Source organism: Paramisgurnus dabryanus, chromosome 2 (assembly GCF_030506205.2).
Source record: "Paramisgurnus dabryanus chromosome 2, PD_genome_1.1, whole genome shotgun sequence".
NCBI classification, from domain to species: Eukaryota; Metazoa; Chordata; class Actinopteri; order Cypriniformes; family Cobitidae; genus Paramisgurnus; species Paramisgurnus dabryanus.
This window is the reverse complement of record NC_133338.1, coordinates 59,030,615-59,055,127: the sequence shown is the minus strand read 5'-3', so window position 1 is coordinate 59,055,127 and position 24,513 is coordinate 59,030,615. Positions and strand designations below refer to the sequence as shown.

At 47.8% G+C, this 24,513-nt stretch overlaps 1 protein-coding gene across 1 annotated transcript in view; it reads left to right on the top strand.

The window, feature by feature from the left end:
- Positions 1–23,664, top strand: part of LOC141281575 (uncharacterized) — a 31,578-nt gene extending 7,914 nt beyond the window's left edge. The window contains exons 4-9 of the mRNA XM_073813455.1: positions 4,126–4,247; positions 13,671–13,968; positions 14,230–14,432; positions 16,401–16,921; positions 18,122–18,680; positions 23,605–23,664. Of these exons, the coding sequence (XP_073669556.1) occupies positions 4,126–4,247; positions 13,671–13,968; positions 14,230–14,432; positions 16,401–16,921; positions 18,122–18,680; positions 23,605–23,664 (1,763 nt within the window). The remainder of the gene's footprint in view (positions 1–4,125; positions 4,248–13,670; positions 13,969–14,229; positions 14,433–16,400; positions 16,922–18,121; positions 18,681–23,604) is intronic.
- Positions 23,665–24,513: the final 849 nt, after the last annotated feature.

Here is a 24,513-nt window from a genome sequence, read left to right as displayed (position 1 = left end):
GTTTCCTGACATCCATCGATTGAACAGCATTTCCTCACATGGTGAGATATTCCTTAGAGGTTTTTTTGGCAAAAAGGGGGTGGGGCGCTGGATGGTGGACAGTGTGGGGTGGAGACTGAAGGCAGCGACTGTGTTTTGCTATGGTGACATAGCAACTTTACGGAAGTACAAACGAACTGTTTTAACTCACAGCTACTTCAAGCAGGCTGTATGCATTTGACTCTTAAATTACTGTTTTGAAATGTATATGTAACTTACATAGCCGCTAGACCTCAGTTATCATAAAAAAATCAATTTTGACAATATGGGACCTTTCAAATTTAGCTCTGATGCCTGCCATCATTAATGGGATGTTTCTACACCTTTTGCACTTGTAGTTCACCTATAACTAAAAAAGGCACACACATCTATCTATAAAAGACAAAGGTGTTTTAAATAAGTACAAAGTAAAGAGTCTGAATACATATGTAAAATTTTCAGCTGTCTTTTGCATGCACAAGGTTTTCATAAGGAGGAAACAATCGTGTTTGAGGTTCATGATACGTTATTACCATCTACACAACTCTTATTATTCATCTATGCCTACATAAATACAGTTTTACATTCTACAGCACCTTTAATGATTACAGTTATTCATTTAGTTAATAAGTTTTTCCCCACAGTGACTTATGACAGTACATTTAACATTCTGAATTAAGAGCCAACAAGAAGTTATAAAAAGCCTGAGTGTGTTGTCCTAGTAAACATATATTAAAGTAATGTTTTAGGTTATTAATGACACATTATTGCAATGCAACATGACCTATTTGAAGCGTGCAATGTTAAGATACCATTGGTATTGGATTTTCTTATCTTACGTGTTTTAGAAGATTTTGAAGATGCAGCGAGGAGCACTTTTGAAGACAGTGTTTCTGTTATCAGGTCAGTTCATTACTGGATTTGTATATTTCTTTGTTGTCATTCACACTATATTTTTACATATAATGACAGTTTTCTGTTATTTATTAAATACAGCAACTATGAGTTTAGCGCAAAGTACATTTACCTTACATACCACAGTCACCGCAACAACTTCAACTTTACAAAACATTAACACAACCCCATCTGCATCATCAACAACTCCACCTTTATCATCTACAACCCCACCTACCACTATGACCTCAACACAGCTCACAACTACAAGCCAATTTACAACAATTCAGCCAACAACAATTAATTTACCTAATACAGCAACAATGAGTTTACATGGAGGTACAGCAACGTCAACTACACCAACAACCCCACCTATACTACCTACAGCCCCACCTATAACCCGATCTGCAACATCTATAACACAAGCACCAACAACACAAGAACCAACAACACAAGCACCAACAACCACAACAACTGCACCAACAACCACGACAGCTGCAACAACAACCACGACAGCTGCACCAACAACCACAACGGCTGCACCAACAACCACGACAGCTGCAACAACAACCACGACAGTTGCACCAACAACCACAACGGCTGCACCAACAACCACGACAGCTGCAACAACAACCACGACAGCTGCACCAACAACCACAACGGCTGCACCAACAACCACGACAGCTGCAACAACAACCACGACAGCTGCAACAACAACCACGACAGTTGCACCAACTACCACTACAACTGCACCAACTACCACAACATCTGCACCAATAACTACAACCAAAACAACTGCATTAACAACCACAACAGCTGCACCAACAACCACGACAGTTGCACCAACTACCATTACAGTTGCACCAACAACCACAACCCAAACACCAACAACCATGACAGCTTCACCAACAACCACAACACCTGCACCAACAACCACAACAGTTGCACCAACAATCAGAACAGCAGCATTAACAACCACAACAGCTGCACAAACAACCACAACAGCTGCAACAACAACACAAGCACCAACAACCACAACAGTTGCAACCACAAACACGACAGTTGCACCAACAATCACAACATCTGCACCAACAACCACAACAGTTGCACCGACAACCACGACAGTTGCACCAACTACCCCAACACATGCAAAAACAACCACAACAGCTGCTCCAACAACCACAACAACTGCACAAACAACCACAACAGTTGCACCAACAACCACAACAGTTGCACAAACTATCACTACAACTGCACAAAATACCACAACATCTGCACCAATAACCACAACAGCTGCACCAAAAACCACGACAGTTGAACCAACAACCACAACAGCTTCACCAACAACCACAACACCTGCACCAACAACCACGACAGTTGTACCAACTACCATGACAGTTGCACCAACTACCACAACAGTTGCACCAACAACACAAACACCAACAACCAAGACAGCTGCACCAACAACCACAACAGTTACACCAACAACCACGACAGCTGCACCAACAACCACAACACCTTCACCAACAACTGCAACAGTTGCACCAACAACCACGACATTTGCACCAACTACCATTACAACTTCACCAACTACCACGACAACTGCACCAATAACCACAACAGCTGCACCAACAACCACAACAGTTGAACCAACAACCACAACAGCTGCACCAACAACCACGACAGTAGCACCAACAACCACGACAGTCGAACCAACAACCACGACAGTCGAACCAACAACCACAACAGCTGCACCAACTACAACTACCACAACATATGCACCAATAACCACAACAGCTGCACCAACAACCACAACAGTTGAACCAACAACCACAACAGCTGCACCAACAACCACGACAGTTGCACCAACAACAGCAACAGCTGTATTAACAACCACAACATCTGCACCAACAACCATGACAGCTGCACCAACAACCACGACAGTAGCACCAACAACCACAACAGTTGCACCAACAACCACGACAATTGCACCAACTACCACTACAACTCTACCAACTACCACGACATCTGCACCAACATCCACAATGGCTGCACCAACATCCACAACAGCTGCACCAAAAACCACAACAGTTGAACCAACTACCACGACAGTTGCACCAACAACCACGACAGTTGCACCAACTACCATGACAGTTGCAACAACTACCACAACAGCTGCACCAACTACCACAATGGCTGCACCAACAACCACGACAGCTGCACCAACAACCACAACACCTTCACCAACAACCGCAACAGTTGCACCAACAACCACGACAGTTGCACCAACTACCACTACAACTTCACCAACTACCACGACAACTGCACCAATAACCACAACAGCTGCACCATCAACCACAACAGTTGAACCAACAACCACAACAGCTGCACCAACAACCACGACAGTAGCACCAACAACCACGACAGTCGAACCAACAACCACAACAGCTGCACCAACTACCACTATAACTACACCAACTACAACTACCACAACATATGCACCAATAACCACAACAGCTGCACCAACAACCACAACAGTTGAACCAACAACCACAACAGCTGCACCAACAACCACGACAGTTGCACCAACAACAGCAACAGCTGTATTAACAACCACAACATCTGCACCAACAACCATGACAGCTGCACCAACAACCACAACAGTAGCACCAACAACCACAACAGTTGCACCAACAACCACGACAATTGCACCAATTACCACTACAACTCTACCAACTACCACGACATCTGCACCAACATCCACAATGGCTGCACCAACATCCACAACAGCTGCACCAACAACCACAACAGTTGAACCAACTACCACGACAGTTGCACCAATAACAACCACGACAGTTGCACCAACTACCATGACAGTTGCAACAACTACCACAACAGCTGCACCAACATCCACAATGGCTGCACCAACAACCACAACAGCTGCACCAACAACCACAACAGCTGCACCAACAACCACAACAGCTGCACCAACAACCACGACAGTTAAACCAACTACCACGACAGTTGCACCAACTACCATGACAGTTGCACCAACAACCACAACCCAAACACCAACAACAACGACAGCTGTACCAACAACCACAACAGCTGCACCAACAACCACGACAGAGGCACCAACATCCACAACGGCTGCACCAACAACAACAACACAAGCACCAACAACCGCAACAGTTGCACCAACAACCACAACAGTTGCACCAACAACCACAACAGTTGCAACAACAACCACGACAGCTGCACCAACAACCACAACACAAGCAACAACAACCACAACAGCTACAACCACAACAACCACAACAACTGCACAAACAACCACAACAGTTGCTCCAACAACCACGACATCTGCACCAACATCCACAATGGCTGCACCAACATCCACAACAGCTGCACCAACAACCACAACAGTTGAACCAACTACCACGACAGTTGCACCAATAACAACCACGACAGTTGCACCAACTACCATGACAGTTGCAACAACTACCACGACAGTTGCACCAATAACAACCACGACAGTTGCACCAACTACCATGACAGTTGCAACAACTACCACAACAGCTGCACCAACATCCACAATGGCTGCACCAACAACCACAACAGCTGCACCAACAACCACAACAGCTGCACCAACAACCACAACAGCTGCACCAACAACCACGACAGTTAAACCAACTACCACGACAGTTGCACCAACTACCATGACAGTTGCACCAACAACCACAACCCAAACACCAACAACAACGACAGCTGTACCAACAACCACAACAGCTGCACCAACAACCACGACAGAGGCACCAACATCCACAACGGCTGCACCAACAACAACAACACAAGCACCAACAACCCCAACAGTTGCACCAACAACCACAACAGTTGCACCAACAACCACAACAGTTGCAACAACAACCACGACAGCTGCACCAACAACCACAACACAAGCAACAACAACCACAACAGTTACAACCACAACAACCACAACAACTGCACAAACAACCACAACAGTTGCTCCAACAACCACGACAGTTGCACCAACTACCATAAAAGTTGCACCAAGAACCACGACAGCTGCACCAAGAACCACGACAGCTGCACCAACAACCAGGACAGCTGCACCAACAACCACAACACCTTCACCAACAACCGCAACAGTTGCACCAACAACCACAACAGCTGCATTAACAACCTCAACAGTTGCACCAACAAGCACGACAGTTGCACCAACTACCACTACAACTTCACCAACTACCACGACAACTGCACCAATAACCACAACAGCTGCACCAACAACCACAACAGTTGAACCAACAACCACAACAGCTGCACCAACAACCACGACAATTGCACCAACAACCACAACAGTTCCACTAACTACCATGACAGTTTCACCGACTACCATGACAGCTGCACCAACAACCACAATGGCTGCACCAACAACCACGACAGTTGAACCAACTACCACGACAGTTGCACCAACAACCACAACCCAAACACCAACAACCACGACAGATGCACCAACAACCACGACAGATGCACCAACATCCACAACGGCTGCACAAACAACAACACAAGCACCAACAACCACAACAGTTGCACCACCAACCACAACATTTGCATCACATACCACGACAGTTGCACCAACAACCACAACCCAAATAGCAACAACCACAACAGCTGCACCAACATCCACAACGAGTGCAACAACAACAACAACACAAGCACCAACAACCGCAACAGTTGCACCAACAACCACGACGGTTGCACCAACAACCACAACAGTTGCACCAACAACCACAACAGTCGCAACAAAAACCACGACAGCTGCACCAACAACCATGAAAGTTGGACCAACAACCACAACACAAGCAACAACAACCACAACAGCTGCACCAACAATCACAACAACTGCACAAACAACCACAACAGTTGCACCAACAACCACGACAGTTGCACCAACAACCACGACATCTGCACCAACAAGCACGACAGATGCACCAACAACTAGGACAGCTGCACCAACAACTAGGACAGCTGCACCAACAGCTGCACCAACAACTAGGACAGCTGCACCAACCGCTGGACCAACAACCACAACAGTTGCACCAACAACCACAACCCAAACACCAACAACCACGACAGATGCACCAACAACCACGACAGATGCACCAACATCCACAACGGCTGCACCAACAACAACAACACAAACACCAACAACCACAACAGTTGCACCACCAACCACGACAGTTGCACCAACAACGACAACAGTTGCACCAACAACCACGACAGTTGCACCAACAACCACAACCCAAACACCAACAACCAAGACAGCTGCACCAACAACCACAACAGTTGCACCAACAACCACGACAACTGCGCCAACAACTAAAACACCTGCACCAACAACCACAACAATTGCACCAACAACCACAACAGCTGCATTAACAACCACGACAGTTGCACCAACAACCACGACAGTTGCACCAACTACCACTACAACTGCACCAACTACCACGATATATGCACCAATAACCACAACAGCTGCACCAACAACCACAACAATTGAACCAACAACCAAAACAGCTGCACCAACAACCATGACAGTCGAACCAACAACCACAACAGCTGTACCAACTACCACTACAACTGCACCAACTACAACTACCACGACATATGCACCAACAACCACAACAGCTGCACCAACTACCACTACAACTACACCAACTACAACTACCATGACATTTGCACCAATAACCACAACAGCTGCACCAACAACCACAACAGTTGCACCAACAATCACAACAGCTGCACCAACAACTACGACAGTCGAACCAAAAACCACAACAGCTGCACCAACAACTACGACAGTCGAACCAAAAACCACAACAGCTGCACCACCTACCACTACAACTGCACCAACTACAACTACCATGACATATGCATCAACAACCACAACAGCTGCACCAACTACCACTACAACTACACTAATTACAACTACCACGACATATGCACCAATAACCACAACAGTTGAACCAACAACCACGACAGCTGCACCAACAACCACGACAGTTGCACCAACAACAGCAACAGCTGTATTAACAACCACAACATCTGCACCAACAACCACAACAGTTGCACCAAAAACCACAACAGTTGCACCAACTATTATGACAATTGCACCAACTACCATGACAGTTGCACCAACAACCACAACCCAAACACCAACAACCACGACAGCTGCACCAACAACCACAACAGCTGCACCAACAACCACGACAGATGCACCAACATCCACAACGGCTGCACCAACAACAACCACACAGGCACCAACAACCACAACAGTTGAATCAACAACCACGACAGTTGCACCAACAACCACAACCCAAACACCAACAACCAAGACAGCTGCATCAACATCCACAACGGCTGCACCAACAACAACAACAGAAGCACCAACAACCACAAAAACAGTTGCACCAACAACCACAAGAGTTGCAACAACAACCACGACAGCTGCACCAACAACCATGACAGTTGGACCAACAACCACAACAGTTGCACCAACAACCACGACAGTTGCAACAACTACCATGACAGTTGAACCAACAACCACGACAGCTGCACCAACAACCACAACAGCTGCACCAACAACCACGACAGAAGCACCAACAACCAGGACAGCTGCACCAACAACCACAACAGCTGCACCAACAACCACAACTGTTGCACCAACAACCACAACCCAAACACCAACAACCACGACAGATGCACCAACATCCACAACGGCTGCACCAACATCCACAACGGCTGCACCAACAACCACAACAGTGGCACCACCAACCACGACAGTTGCACCAACAACCACAACGGTTGCACCAACAACCACAACAGCTGCACCAACAACCACAACAGTTGAACCAACTACCACGACAGTTGCACCAACAACCACGACAGTTGCACCAACTACCACTGCACCAACTACAACTACCACGACATATGCACCAACAACCACAACAGCTGCACCAACTACCACTACAACTACACCAACATCCACAATGGCTGCACAAACAACAACAACAGTTGAACCAACTACCACAACAGTGGCACCAACAACCACGACAGTTGCACCAACTACCATGACAGTTGCACCAACTACCACGACAGCTGCACCAATATCCACAATGGCTGCACCAACAACCACAACAGCTGCACCAACAACCACAACAGTTGAACCAACTACCACGACAGTTGCACCAACAACCACGACAGTTGCACCAACTACCATGACAGTTGCACCAACTACCATGACAGTTGCACCAACAAACACAACCCAAACAACAACAACCACGACAGCTGCACCAACTACCACTACAACTACACCAACTACAACTACCACGACATATGCACCAATAACCACAACAGCTGCACCAACAACCACAACAGTTAAACCAACAACCATGACAGCTGCACCAACAACCACGAAAGTTACACCAACAACAGCAACAGCTGTATTAACAACCACAACATCTGCACCAACAACCACGACAGCTGCACCAACAACCACGACAGTTGCACCAACAACCAAGACAATTGCACCAACAACCACAACAGCTGCACCAACAACCACGACAATTGCACCAACTACTACTACAACTCTACCAACTACCACGACATCTGCACCAACATTCACAATGGCTGCAACAACATCCACAACAGCTGCACCAACCACCACAACAGTTGAACCAACAACCACGACAAATGCACCAACTACCACTAAAACTGTACCAACTACCACGACAGCTGGATTAACAACCACAACAGTTGAACCAACAACCACGTCAATTGCACCAACTACCACTACAACTGCACCAACTACCACGACATTTGCACCAATAACCACAACAGCTGCACCAACAACCACGACAGCTGCACTAACAACCACAACACAAGCACCAACAACCACGACAGTTGCACCAACAACCACAACCCAAACACCTACAACCAAGACAGCTGCACCAACAACCACAACAGTTGCACCAACAACCACGACAGCTGCACAAACAACCACAACACCTGCACCAACAACCAAAGCAGCTGCATTAACAACCACGACAGTTGCACCAACAACCACGACAGTTGCACCAACAACCACGACAGTTGCACCAACTACCATGACAGTTGCACCAACAACCACAACCCAAACACCAACAACAATGACAGCTGCACCAACGTCCACAACGTCTGCACCAACAACAACAACAACAATTGCACCAACAACCACAACAGCTGCACCAACAACCACAACAGTTGAACCAAATACCACATCAGCTGCATCACTAATCACAACAGTTGCACCAACTACCACTACAACTGCATCAACTACCACTACGACTGCACCAACTACCACTACAACTGCACCAACAACCACAACAGTTGCACCAACAACCACAACAGTTGCACCAACAACCACAACAGTTGCACCAACAACCACAATAGTTGCATCATCAACGAAGACATTTGCACCAATAACCACAACAGCTGCACCAACAACCACGACAGCTGCACTAACAACCACAACAGTTGCATTAACAACCACTACGGTTGCACCAACAACCACAACCCAAACACTAACAACCAAGACAGCTGCACCAACAACCACAACAGTTGCAACAACAACCACGACAGTTGCACTAACAACCACTACGGTTGCACCAACAACCACAACCCAAACACCAACAACCAAGACAGCTGCACCAACAACCACAACAGTTGCACCAACAACCAAGACAACTGCACCAACATCCACAAGGCCTGCACCAACAACAAGAACACAAGCACCAACAACCACAAAAGTTGCACCAACAACCAGGATAGTTGCACCAACAACCACAAAAGTTGCACCAACAACAACAGTTGCACCAACAACCACGACAGCTGCACCAACAATCATGACAGTTGGACCAACAACCACGACAGTTGGACCAACATCCACAACACAAGCAACAACAACCACAACAGCTGCACCAACAACCACGACAGATGCACCAACAACCACGACAGCTGCACTAACAACCACAACACAAGCACCAACAACCACGACAGTTGCACCAACAACCACGACAGCTGCACCAACAACCACAACAGTTAAACCAACAACCATGACAGCTGCACCAACAACCACGAAAGTTACACCAACAACAGCAACAGCTGTATTAACAACCACAACATCTGCACCAACAACCACGACAGCTGCACCAACAACCACGACAGTTGCACCAACAACCAAGACAATTGCACCAACAACCACAACAGCTGCACCAACAACCACGACAATTGCACCAACTACTACTACAACTCTACCAACTACCACGACATCTGCACCAACATTCACAATGGCTGCAACAACATCCACAACAGCTGCACCAACCACCACAACAGTTGAACCAACAACCACGACAAATGCACCAACTACCACTAAAACTGTACCAACTACCACGACAGCTGGATTAACAACCACAACAGTTGAACCAACAACCACGTCAATTGCACCAACTACCACTACAACTGCACCAACTACCACGACATTTGCACCAATAACCACAACAGCTGCACCAACAACCACGACAGCTGCACTAACAACCACAACACAAGCACCAACAACCACGACAGTTGCACCAACAACCACAACCCAAACACCTACAACCAAGACAGCTGCACCAACAACCACAACAGTTGCACCAACAACCACGACAGCTGCACAAACAACCACAACACCTGCACCAACAACCAAAGCAGCTGCATTAACAACCACGACAGTTGCACCAACAACCACGACAGTTGCACCAACAACCACGACAGTTGCACCAACTACCATGACAGTTGCACCAACAACCACAACCCAAACACCAACAACAATGACAGCTGCACCAACGTCCACAACGTCTGCACCAACAACAACAACAACAATTGCACCAACAACCACAACAGCTGCACCAACAACCACAACAGTTGAACCAAATACCACATCAGCTGCATCACTAATCACAACAGTTGCACCAACTACCACTACAACTGCATCAACTACCACTACGACTGCACCAACTACCACTACAACTGCACCAACAACCACAACAGTTGCACCAACAACCACAACAGTTGCACCAACAACCACAACAGTTGCACCAACAACCACAATAGTTGCATCATCAACGAAGACATTTGCACCAATAACCACAACAGCTGCACCAACAACCACGACAGCTGCACTAACAACCACAACAGTTGCATTAACAACCACTACGGTTGCACCAACAACCACAACCCAAACACTAACAACCAAGACAGCTGCACCAACAACCACAACAGTTGCAACAACAACCACGACAGTTGCACTAACAACCACTACGGTTGCACCAACAACCACAACCCAAACACCAACAACCAAGACAGCTGCACCAACAACCACAACAGTTGCACCAACAACCAAGACAACTGCACCAACATCCACAAGGCCTGCACCAACAACAAGAACACAAGCACCAACAACCACAAAAGTTGCACCAACAACCAGGATAGTTGCACCAACAACCACAAAAGTTGCACCAACAACAACAGTTGCACCAACAACCACGACAGCTGCACCAACAATCATGACAGTTGGACCAACAACCACGACAGTTGGACCAACATCCACAACACAAGCAACAACAACCACAACAGCTGCACCAACAACCACGACAGATGCACCAACAACCACGACAGCTGCACTAACAACCACAACACAAGCACCAACAACCACGACAGTTGCACCAACAACCACGACAGCTGCACTAACAACCACAACACAAGCACCAACAACCACGACAGTTGCACCAACAACCACAACAGCTGCACCAACAACCACGACAGTTGCACCAACAACCACGACAGCTGCACTAACAACCACAACCCAAACACCTACAACCAAGACAGCTGCACCAACAACCACAACAGTTGCACCAACAACCACGACAGCTGCACCAACAACCACAACACCTGCACCAACAACCAAAGCAGCTGCATTAACAACCACTTCAGTTGCACCAACAACCACGACAGTTGCACCAACCACCACGACAGTTGCACCAACTACCATGACATATGCACCATTAACCACAACAGCTGCACCAACAACCACGACAGCTGCACCAACAACCATGACAGTTGCACCAACAACCACGACAGTTGCACCAACTACCATGACAGTTGCACCAACAACCACAACCCAAACACCAACAACAACGACAGCTGCACCAACGTCCACAACGTCTGCACCAACAACAACAGTTGCACCAACAACCACAAAAGCTGCACCAACAACCAAAACAGTTGAACCAACTACCACAACAGCTGCATCACCAATCACAACAGTTGCACCAACTACCACTACAACTGCATCAACTACCACTACGACTGCACCAACTACCACTACAACTGCACCAACAACCACAACAGTTGCATCATCAACGAAGACATTTGCACCAATAACCACAACAGCTGCACCAACAACCACGACAGCTGCACTAACAACCACAACAGTTGCACTAACAACCACTACGGTTGCACCAACAACCACAACCCAATCACTAACAACCAAGACAGCTGCACCAACAACCACAACAGTTGCACCAACAACCACGACAGTTGCACTAACAACCACTACGGTTGCACCAACAACCACAACCCAAACACCAACAACCAAGACAGCTGCACCAACAACCACAACAGTTGCACCAACAACCAAGACAACTGCACCAACATCCACAAGGCCTGCACCAACAACAAGAACACAAGCACCAACAACCACAAAAGTTGCACCAACAACCAGGATAGTTGCACCAACAACCACAACAGTTGCACCAACAACAACAGTTGCACCAACAACCACGACAGCTGCACCAACAATCATGACAGTTGGACCAACAACCACGACAGTTGGACCAACATCCACAACACAAGCAACAACAACCACAACAGCTGCTCCAACAACCACAACAACTGCACCAACAACCACAACACAATCAACAGCAACCACAACAGCTGCACAAACAACCACAACAGTTGCACCAACAACCAGGACAGCTGCACCAACAACCACGACAGTTGGACCAACAACCAGGACAGCTGCACCAACAACCACGACAGTTGGACCAACAACCACAACACAAGCAACAACAACCACAACAGCTGCACAAACAACCACAACAGTTGCACCAACAACCACGACAGTTGCACCAACAACCACGACAGTTGCACCAACTACCATGACAGTTGCACCAACAACCACAACGATTGCACCAACAACCACGACAGCTCCACCAACAACCACAACAGTTGCACCAACAACCACAACAGCTGCATCTACAACCACAACAGTTGAACCAACTACCACGACAGTTGCACCAACAACCACAACAGTTGCACCAACTTCCATGACAGTTGCACCAACAACCACAACCCAAACACCAACATCCACGACAGCTGCACCAACAACCACAACACAAGCACCAACAACCACGACATATGCACCAACATCCACAACATTTGCACCAACAACCACAACAGTTGCACCAACAACCACGACAGTTGCACCAACAACCACAACCCAAACACCAACAACCAAGATATCTGCACCAACATCCACAACGGCTGCACCAACAACAAGAATACAAGCACCAACAACCACAACAGTTGCACCAACAACCACAACGCTTGCACCAACAACCACAACAGTTGCACCAAAAACCACAACAGTTGCAACAACAACTACGACAGGTGCACCAACAACCACAACACAAGCAACAACAACCACAACAGTTGCACCAACAACCACGACAGTTGCATCAACAACCACAACAGCTGCACCAACAACCACAACACATGCAACAACAACCACAACAGTTGCACCAACAACCACAACAGCTGCACCAACAACCACAACAACTGCACCAACAACCACAACAGCAGCACCAACGACCACTACAGTTGCACCAACAACCACGAAAGTTGCACCAACAACCACAACAGCTGCACCAACAACCACGACAATTGCACCAACTACCACTAAAACTCCACCAACTACCACAACATTTGCACCAATAAGCACAACAGCTGCACCAACAACCACGACAGTTAAACCAACTACTACGACAGCTGCACAAACATCCACAATGGCTGCACCAACAACCACAACGCTTGCACCAACAACCACAACAGTTGCACCAAAAACCACAACAGTTGCAACAACAACTACGACAGGTGCACCAACAACCACAACACAAGCAACAACAACCACAACAGTTGCACCAACAACCACGACAGTTGCATCAATAACCACAACAGCTGCACCAACAACCACAACACATGCAACAACAACCACAACAGTTGCACCAACAACCACAACAGCTGCACCAACAACCACAACAACTGCCCCAACAACCACAACAGCAGCACCAACGACCACTACAGTTGCACCAACAACCACGAAAGTTGCACCAACAACCACAACAGCTGCACCAACAACCACGACAATTGCACCAACTACCACTAAAACTCCACCAACTACCACAACATTTGCACCAATAAGCACAACAGCTGCACCAACAACCACGACAGTTAAACCAACTACTACGACAGCTGCACAAACATCCACAATGGCTGCACCAACAACCACAAAAGCTGCACCAACAACCATGACAGATGCACCAACAATCACAACAGTTGAACCAACTACCACAACAGCTGCACCAACAACCACGACAGTTGCACCAACAACCACAACGCTTGCACCAACAACCACAACAGTTGCACCAAAAACCACAACAGTTGCAGCAACAACTACGACAGGTGCACCAACAACCACAACACAAGCAACAACAACCACAACAGTTGCACCAACAAACACGACAGTTGCATCAACAACCACAACATTTGCACCAACAACCACAACACATGCAACAACAACCACAACAGTTGCACCAACAACCACAACAGCTGCACCAACAACCACAACAACTGCACCAACAACCACAACAGCAGCACCAACGACCACTACAGTTGCACCAACAACCACGAAAGTTGCACCAACAACCACAACAGCTGCACCAACAACCACGACAATTGCACCAACTACCACTAAAACTCCACCAACTACCACAACATTTGCACCAATAAGCACAACAGCTGCACCAACAACCACGACAGTTAAACCAACTACTACGACAGCTGCACAAACATCCACAATGGCTGCACCAACAACCACAAAAGCTGCACCAACAACCATGACAGATGCACCAACAATCACAACAGTTGAACCAACTACCACAACAGCTGCACCAACAACCACGACATCTGCACCAATAACCAAGACATTAGCACCAACAACCACAACAGTTGAACCAACAATCATGACAGTTGGACTAACAACCATGACAGTTGGACCAACAACCACAACACAAGCAACAACAACCACAACAGCTGCACCAACAACCACGACAGTTGCACCAACTACCATGACAGTTGCACCAAAAACCTCAACCCAAACACCAACAACCACGACAGCACCACCAACAACCACAACAGCTGCACCAACAACCACGACAGCTCCACCAACAACCACAACAGATGCACCAACATCCACAACAGCTGCACCAGCAACAAAAACACAAGCACCAACAACCACAACAGTTGCACCAACAACCACGACGGTTGCACCAACAACCACAACAGTTGCACCAACAACCACAACAGCTGCATTAACAACGACAGAAGCACCAACAACTACAATAGCTGCACCAACAACCACAACATCTGCACCAACATCCACAGCGGCTGCACCAACATCCACAGCGGCTGCACCAACAACCACGACAGATGCACCAACATCCACAACAGTTGCACCAACAACCACGGCAGTTGCACCAACAACCACAACCCAAACACCAACAACCAAGACAGCTGCACCAACAAACACAACAGCTGCATCAACAACCACGACAGCTGCACCAACAACAACAACACAAGCACCAACAACCACAACAGTTGAACCAACAACCACGACGCTTGCACCAACAAACACAAAAGTTGCACCAACAACCACAACAGTTGCAACAACAACCACGACAGTTGCAACAACAACCACGACAGGTGCACCAACAACCACAACAACTGCACCAAAAACCACAACACAAGCACCAACAACCACAACAGTTGCACCAACAACCACGACGGTTGCACCAACAACCACAACAGTTGCACCAACAACCACAACAGCTGCATTAACAACCATGACAGTAGCACCAACAACTACAATAGCTGCACCAACAACCACAACATCTGCACCAACATCCACAGCGGCTGCACCAACATCCACAGCAGCTACACCAACAACCACGGCAGTTGCACCAACAACCGCAACCCAAACACCAATAACCAAGACAGCTGCACCAACAACCACAACAGCTGCATCAACAACCACGACAGCTGCACCAACAACTAAAACAGTTGAACCAACAACCACAACAGCTGCATTAACAACCACGACAGTTGCACCAATAACCACAACAGCTGCACCAACAACCACTACATCTGCATCAACAACCACAACAGTTGCACCGACAACCACAACAGTTGCACCATCAACCACGACAGCTGCACCAACAACCACTACAGCTGCACCAACAACCACAACAGTTCCACCAACAACCACAACAGTTGCACCAACAACCACGACAGTTGCACCAACAACCACAACCCAAACACCAACAACCACAACAGTTGCACCATCAACCACGACAGCTGCACCAACAACCACGACAGCTGCACCAACAACCACTACAGCTGCACCAACAACCACGACAGATGCACCAACATCCACAATGGCTGCACCAACAACAACAACAACACAAGCACCAACAACCACAACAGTTGCACCAACAACCACAACAGTTGCACCAACATCCACAATGGCTGCACCAACAACAACAACAACACAAGCACCAACAAACACAACAGTTGCACCAACTACCACGACAGTTGCACCAACAACCACGACAGATGCACCAACATCCACAATGGCTGCACCAACAACAACAACAACACAAGCACCAACAACCACAACAGTTGCACCAACAACCACAACAGCTGCACCAACAACCACGACAGATGCACCAACATCCACAACACCTGCACCAACAACAACAACACAAGAACCAACAACCACAACAGTTGCACCAACAACCACAACCCAAACACCAACAACCAAGACAGCTGCACCAACATCCACAACGGCTGCACCAACAACAAGAACAGAAGCAATAACAACCACAACAGTTGCACCAACAACCACGACAGTAGCACCAACAACCACAACAGTTGCACCAACAACCACAACAGCTGCTCCAACAACCACAACAACTGCACCAACAACCACAACACAATCAACAGCAACCACAACAGCTGCACAAACAACCACAACAGTTGAACCAACAACCAGGACAGCTGCACCAACAACCACGACAGTTGGACCAACAACCAGGACAGCTGCACCAACAACCACGACAGTTGGACCAACAACCACAACACAAGCAACAACAACCACAACAGCTGCACAAACAACCACAACAGTTGCACCAACAACCACGACAGTTGCACCAACTACCATGACAGTTGCACCAACAACCACAACGGTTGCACCAACAACCACGACAGCTCCACCAACAACCACAACAGTTGCACCAACAACCACAACAGCTGCATCTACAACCACAACAGTTGAACCAACTACCACGACAGTTGCACCAACAACCACAACAGTTGCACCAACTTCCATGACAGTTGCACCAACAACCACAACCCAAACACCAACATCCACGACAGCTGCACCAACAACCACAACACAAGCACCAACAACCACGACATATGCTCCAACATCCACAACATTTGCACCAACAACCACAACAGTTGCACCAACAACCACGACAGTTGCACCAACAACCACAACCCAAACACCAACAACCAAGATAGCTGCACCAACATCCACAACGGCTGCACCAACAACAAGAATACAAGCACCAACAACCACAACAGTTGCACCAACAACCACAACGCTTGCACCAACAACCACAACAGTTGCTCCAAAAACCACAACAGTTGCAACAACAACTACGACAGGTGCACCAACAACCACAACACAAGCAACAACAACCACAACAGTTGCACCAACAACCACGACAGTTGCATCAACAACCACAACAGCTGCACCAACAACCACAACACATGCAACAACAACCACAACAGTTGCACCAACAACCACAACAGCTGCACCAACAACCACAACAACTGCACCAAAAACCACAACAGCAGCACCAACGACCACTACAGTTGCACCAACAACCACGACAATTGCACCAACTACCACTAAAACTCCACCAACTACCACAACATTTGCACCAATAAGCACAACAGCTGCACCAACAACCACGACAGTTGCACCAACTACTACGACAGCCGCACAAACATCCACAATGGCTGCACCAACAACCACAAAAGCTGCACCAACAACCATGACAGATGCACCAACAATCACAACAGTTGAACCAACTACCACAACAGCTGCACCAACAACCACAACATCTGCACCAATAACCACGACATTAGCACCAACAACCACAACAGTTGAACCAACAACCATGACAGTTGGACTAACAACCATGACAGTTGGACCAACAACCACAACACAAGCAACAACAAACACAACAGCTGCACCAACAACAACTGCACAAACAACCACAACAGTTGCACCAACAACCACGACAGTTGCACCAACTACCATGACAGTTGCACCAACAACCACGACAGCTCCACCAACAACCACAACAGATGCACCAACATCCACGACAGCTCCACCAACAACCACAACAGATGCACCAACATCCACAACAGCTGCACCAGCAACAAAAACACAAGCACCAACAACCACAACAGTTGCACCAACAACCACGACGGTTGCACCAACAACCACAACAGTTGCACCAACAACTACAATAGCTGCACCAACAACCACAACATCTGCACCAACATCCACAGCGGCTGCACCAACATCCACAGCGGCTGCACCAACAACCACGACAGATGCACCAACATCCACAACAGTTGCACCAACAACCACGGCAGTTGCACCAACAACCACAACCCAAACACCAACAACCAAGACAGCTGCACCAACAACCACAACAGCTGCATCAACAACCACGACAGCTGCACCAACAACAACAACACAAGCACCAACAACCACAACAGTTGAACCAACAACCACGACGCTTGCACCAACAAACACAAAAGTTTCACCAACAACCACAACAGTTGCAACAACAACTACGACAGGTGCACCAACAACCACAACAACTGCACCAAAAACCACAACACAAGCACCAACAACCACAACAGTTGCACCAACAACCACAACAGCTGCATTAACAACTATGACAGTAGCACCAACAACTACAATAGCTGCACCAACAACCACAACATCTGCACCAACATCCACAGCGGCTGCACCAACATCCACAGCAGCTACACCAACAACCACAGCAGTTGCACCAACAACCACAACAGTTGCACCAACAACCAAGACAGCTGCACCAACAACCACAACAGCTGCATCAACAACCACGACAGCTGCACAAACAACCAAAACACCTGCACAAACAACCACAACAGTTGAACCAACAACCACAACAGCTGCATTAACAACCACGACAGTTGCACCAATAACCACAACAGCTGCACCAACAACCACTACATCTGCATCAACAACCACAACAGTTGCACCGACAACCACAACAGTTGCACCATCAACCACGACAGCTGCACCAACAACCACTACAGCTGCACCAACAACCACAACAGTTGCACCAACAACCACGACAGTTGCATCAACAACCACGACAGTTGCACCAACAACCACAACCCAAACACCAACAACCACAACAGTTGCACCATCAACCACGACAGCTGCACCAACAACCACGACAGCTGCACCAACAACCACTACAGCTGCACCAACAACCACGACAGATGCACCAACATCCACAATGGCTGCACCAACAACAACAACAACACAAGCACCAACAACCACAACAGTTGCACCAACAACCACAACAGTTGCACCAACATCCACAATGGCTGCACCAACAACAACAACAACACAAGCACCAACAACCACATCAGTTGCACCAACAACCACGACAGTTGCACCAACAACCACGACAGATGCACCAACATCCACAATGGCTGCACCAACAACAAAAACAACACAAGCACCAACAACCACAACAGTTGCACCAACAACCACAACAGTTGCACCAACAACCACAACAGCTGCACCAACAACCACGACAGATGCGCCAACATCCACAACACCTGCACCAACAACAACAACACAAGAACCAACAACCACAACAGTTGCACCAACAACCACAACCCAAACACCAACAACCAAGACAGCTGCACCAACATCCACAACGGCTGCACCAACAACAAGAACAGAAGCAATAACAACCACAACAGTTGCACCAACAACCACGACAGTAGCACTAACATCCACAACAGTTGCACCAACAACCACAACAGTTGCACCAACAACCACGACAGATGCACCAACAACCAGGACAGCTGCACCAACAACCACGACAGCTGCACCAACAACCACGACAGCAGCACCAACAACCACTACAGTTGCACCAACAACCACGACAGTTGCACCAACAACCACAACAGCTGCATTAACAACCACGACAGCTGCACCAACAACCACAACATCTGCACCAACATCCACAGCGGCTGCACCAACATCCACAGCAGCTACACCAACAACCACGGCAGTTGCACCAACAACCACAACCCAAACACCAACAACCAAGACAGCTGCACCAACAACCACAACAGCTGCATCAACAACCATAACACCTGCACCAACAACCACAACAGTTGAACCAACAACCACAACAGCTGCATTAACAACCACGACAGTTGCACCAACTACCACTACAACTGCACCAACTACCACGACATTTGCACCAATAACCAAAACAGCTGCACCAACAACCACTACATCTGCATCAACAACCACAACAGTTGCACCGACCACCACAACAGTTGCACCATCAACCACGACAGCTGCACCAACAACCACTACAACTGCACCAACAACCACAACAGTTGCACCAACAACCACAACAGTTGCACCAACAACCACGACAGTTGCACCAACAACCACAACCCAAACACCAACAACCACAACAGTTGCACCATCAACCACGACAGCTGCACCAACAACCACTACAGCTGCACCAACAACCACGACAGATGCACCAACATCCACAATGGCTGCACCAACAACAACAACAACACAAGCACCAACAACCACAACAGTTGCACCAACAACCAAAACAGTTGCACCAACAACCACAACAGTTGAACCAACTACCACGACAGTTGCACCAACAACCACGACAGATGCACCAACATCCACAATGGCTGCACCAACAACAACAACAACACAAGCACCAACAACCACAACAGTTGCACCAACAACCACAACAGTTGCACCAACAACCACAACAGTTGCACCAACAACCACAACAGCTGCACCAACAACCACGACAGATGCACCACCATCCACAACACCTGCACCAACAACAACAACACAAGAACCAACAACCACAACAGTTGCACCAACAACCAGAACCCAAACACCAACAACCAAGACAGCTGCACAAACATCCACAACGGATGCACCAACAACAAGAACAGAAGCAATAACAACCACAACAGTTGCACCAACAACCACGACAGTCGCACCAACAACCACAACAGTCGCACCAACAACCACAACAGTTGCACCAACAACCACAACAGTTGCACCAACAACCACGACAGATGCACCAACAACCAGGACAGCTGCACCAACAACCACGACAGCTGCACCAGCAACCACGACAACAGCACCAACAACCACTACAGTTGCACCAACAACCACGACAGTTGCACCAACAACCACAACAGCTGCACCAACAACCACGACAGTGGCACCAACTACCACAACATTTGCACCAATAACCACAACAGCTGCACCAACAACCACGACAGTTGCAAAAACTACCACGACAGCTGCACAAACATCCACAATGGCTGCACCAACAACCACGACAGATGCACCAACAACCACAACAGTTGATCCAACTACCACAACAGCTGCACCAATAACCATGACATTAGCACCAACAACCACAACAGTTGAACAAACAACCATGACAGTTGGACCAACAACCACGACAGTTGGACCAACAACCACAACACAAGCAACAACAACCACAACAGCTGCACCAACAACCACAACAACTGCACAAACAACCACAACAGTTGCAACAACAACCACGACAGTTGCACCAACTACCATGACAGTTGCATCAACAACCTCAACCCAAACACCAACAACCACGACAGCACCACCAACAACCACAACAGCTGCACCAACAACCACAACAGCTGCACCAACAACCACGACAGCTCCACCAACAACCACAACAGATGCACCAACATCCACAACGGCTGCACCAACAACAACAACAGTTGCACCAACAACCATGACGGTTGCACCAACAACCACAACAGTTGCACCAACAACCACAACAGCTGCATTAACAACCACGACAGTAGCACCAACAACTACAATAGCTGCACCAACAACCACAACATCTGCACCAACATCCACAGCGGCTGCACCAACAACCACGACAGATGCACTAACAACCACAACAGTTGCACCAACAACCACAACAGTTGCAAAAACAACCACGGCAGTTGCACCAACAACCACAACAGTTGCACCAACAACCACGACAGTTGCACCAACAACCACAACCCAAACACCAACAAGCAAGACACCTGCACCAACAACAAGAACACAAGCACCAACAACCACAAAAGTTCCACCAACAACCACGATGCTTGCACTAACAACCACAACGGTTGCACCAACAACCACGACAGCTGCACCAACAACAACAACAACTGTATCAACAACCACAACACAAGCAACAACAACCACAACAGTTGCACCAACAAGCACGACAGTTGCACCAACAACCACAACAGCTGCACCAACAATCACAACAATTGCACCAACTACCACTACAACTCCTCGAACTACCACAACATCTGCACCAATAACCACAACAGCTGCACCAACAACCACAACAGTTGCACCAACTACCACGACAGCTGCACAAACATCCACAATGGCTGTACCAACAACCACAACAGCTGCACCAACAACCACGACAGATGCACAAACAACCACGACAAATGGACCAACATCCACAACGGGTGCACCAACAAGCACAACACAAGCACCAACAACCACAACAGTTGCACCAACAACCACGACAGTTGCGCCAACAACAAAGACAACTGCACCAACATCCACAACGCCTGCACCAACAACAAGAACACAAGCACTAAAAACCACAACAGTTGAACCAACAACCAGGATGGTTCCACCAACAACCACAACAATTGCACCAACAACCACGACAGTTGCAACAACAACCACGACAGCTGCACCAACAATCATGACAGTTGGACCAGCAACCACGACAGTTGCAACAACAACCACGACAGCTGCACCAACAATCATGACAGTTGGACCAACAACTACGACAATTGGACCAACAATCACAACAGTTGCACCAACAACCACAACAGTTGCACCAACAACCAAGACAACTGCACCAACATCCACAAGGCCTGCACCAACAACAAGAACACCACTACCAACAACCAAAACAGTTGCACCAACAACCAGGATAGTTGCACCAACAACCACAACAGTTGCACCAACAACCACAACAGTTGCAACAACAACCACGACAGCTGCACCAACAATCATGACAGTTGGACAAACAACAACCACAGTTGGACCAACATCCACAACACAAGCAACAACAACCACAACAGCTGCACCAACAACCACAACAACTGCACCAACAACCACAACAGCTGCACAAACAACCACAACAGTTGCACCAACAACCACAACAGCTGCACCAACAACCTCGACAGATGCACCAACAACCAGGACAGCTGCACCAACAACCACGACAGTTGGACCAACAACCACAACACAATCAACAACAACCACAACAGCTGCACAAACAGCCACAACTGTTGCACAAACAACCACGACAGTTGCACCAACTACCATGAAAGTTGCATCAACAACCACAAACCAAACACCAACAATCACGACAGCTCCACCAACAACCACAACAGTTGCACCAACAACCACAACAGCTGCACCTACAACCACAACAGTTGAACGAACTACCACGTCAGTTGCACCAACAACCACAACAGTTGCACCAACTACCATGACAGTAGCACCAACAACCACAACCCAAACACCAACATTCACAACAGCTGCACCAACAACCACAACACAAGCACCAACAACCACGACAGATGCACCAACATCCACAACAGTTGCAC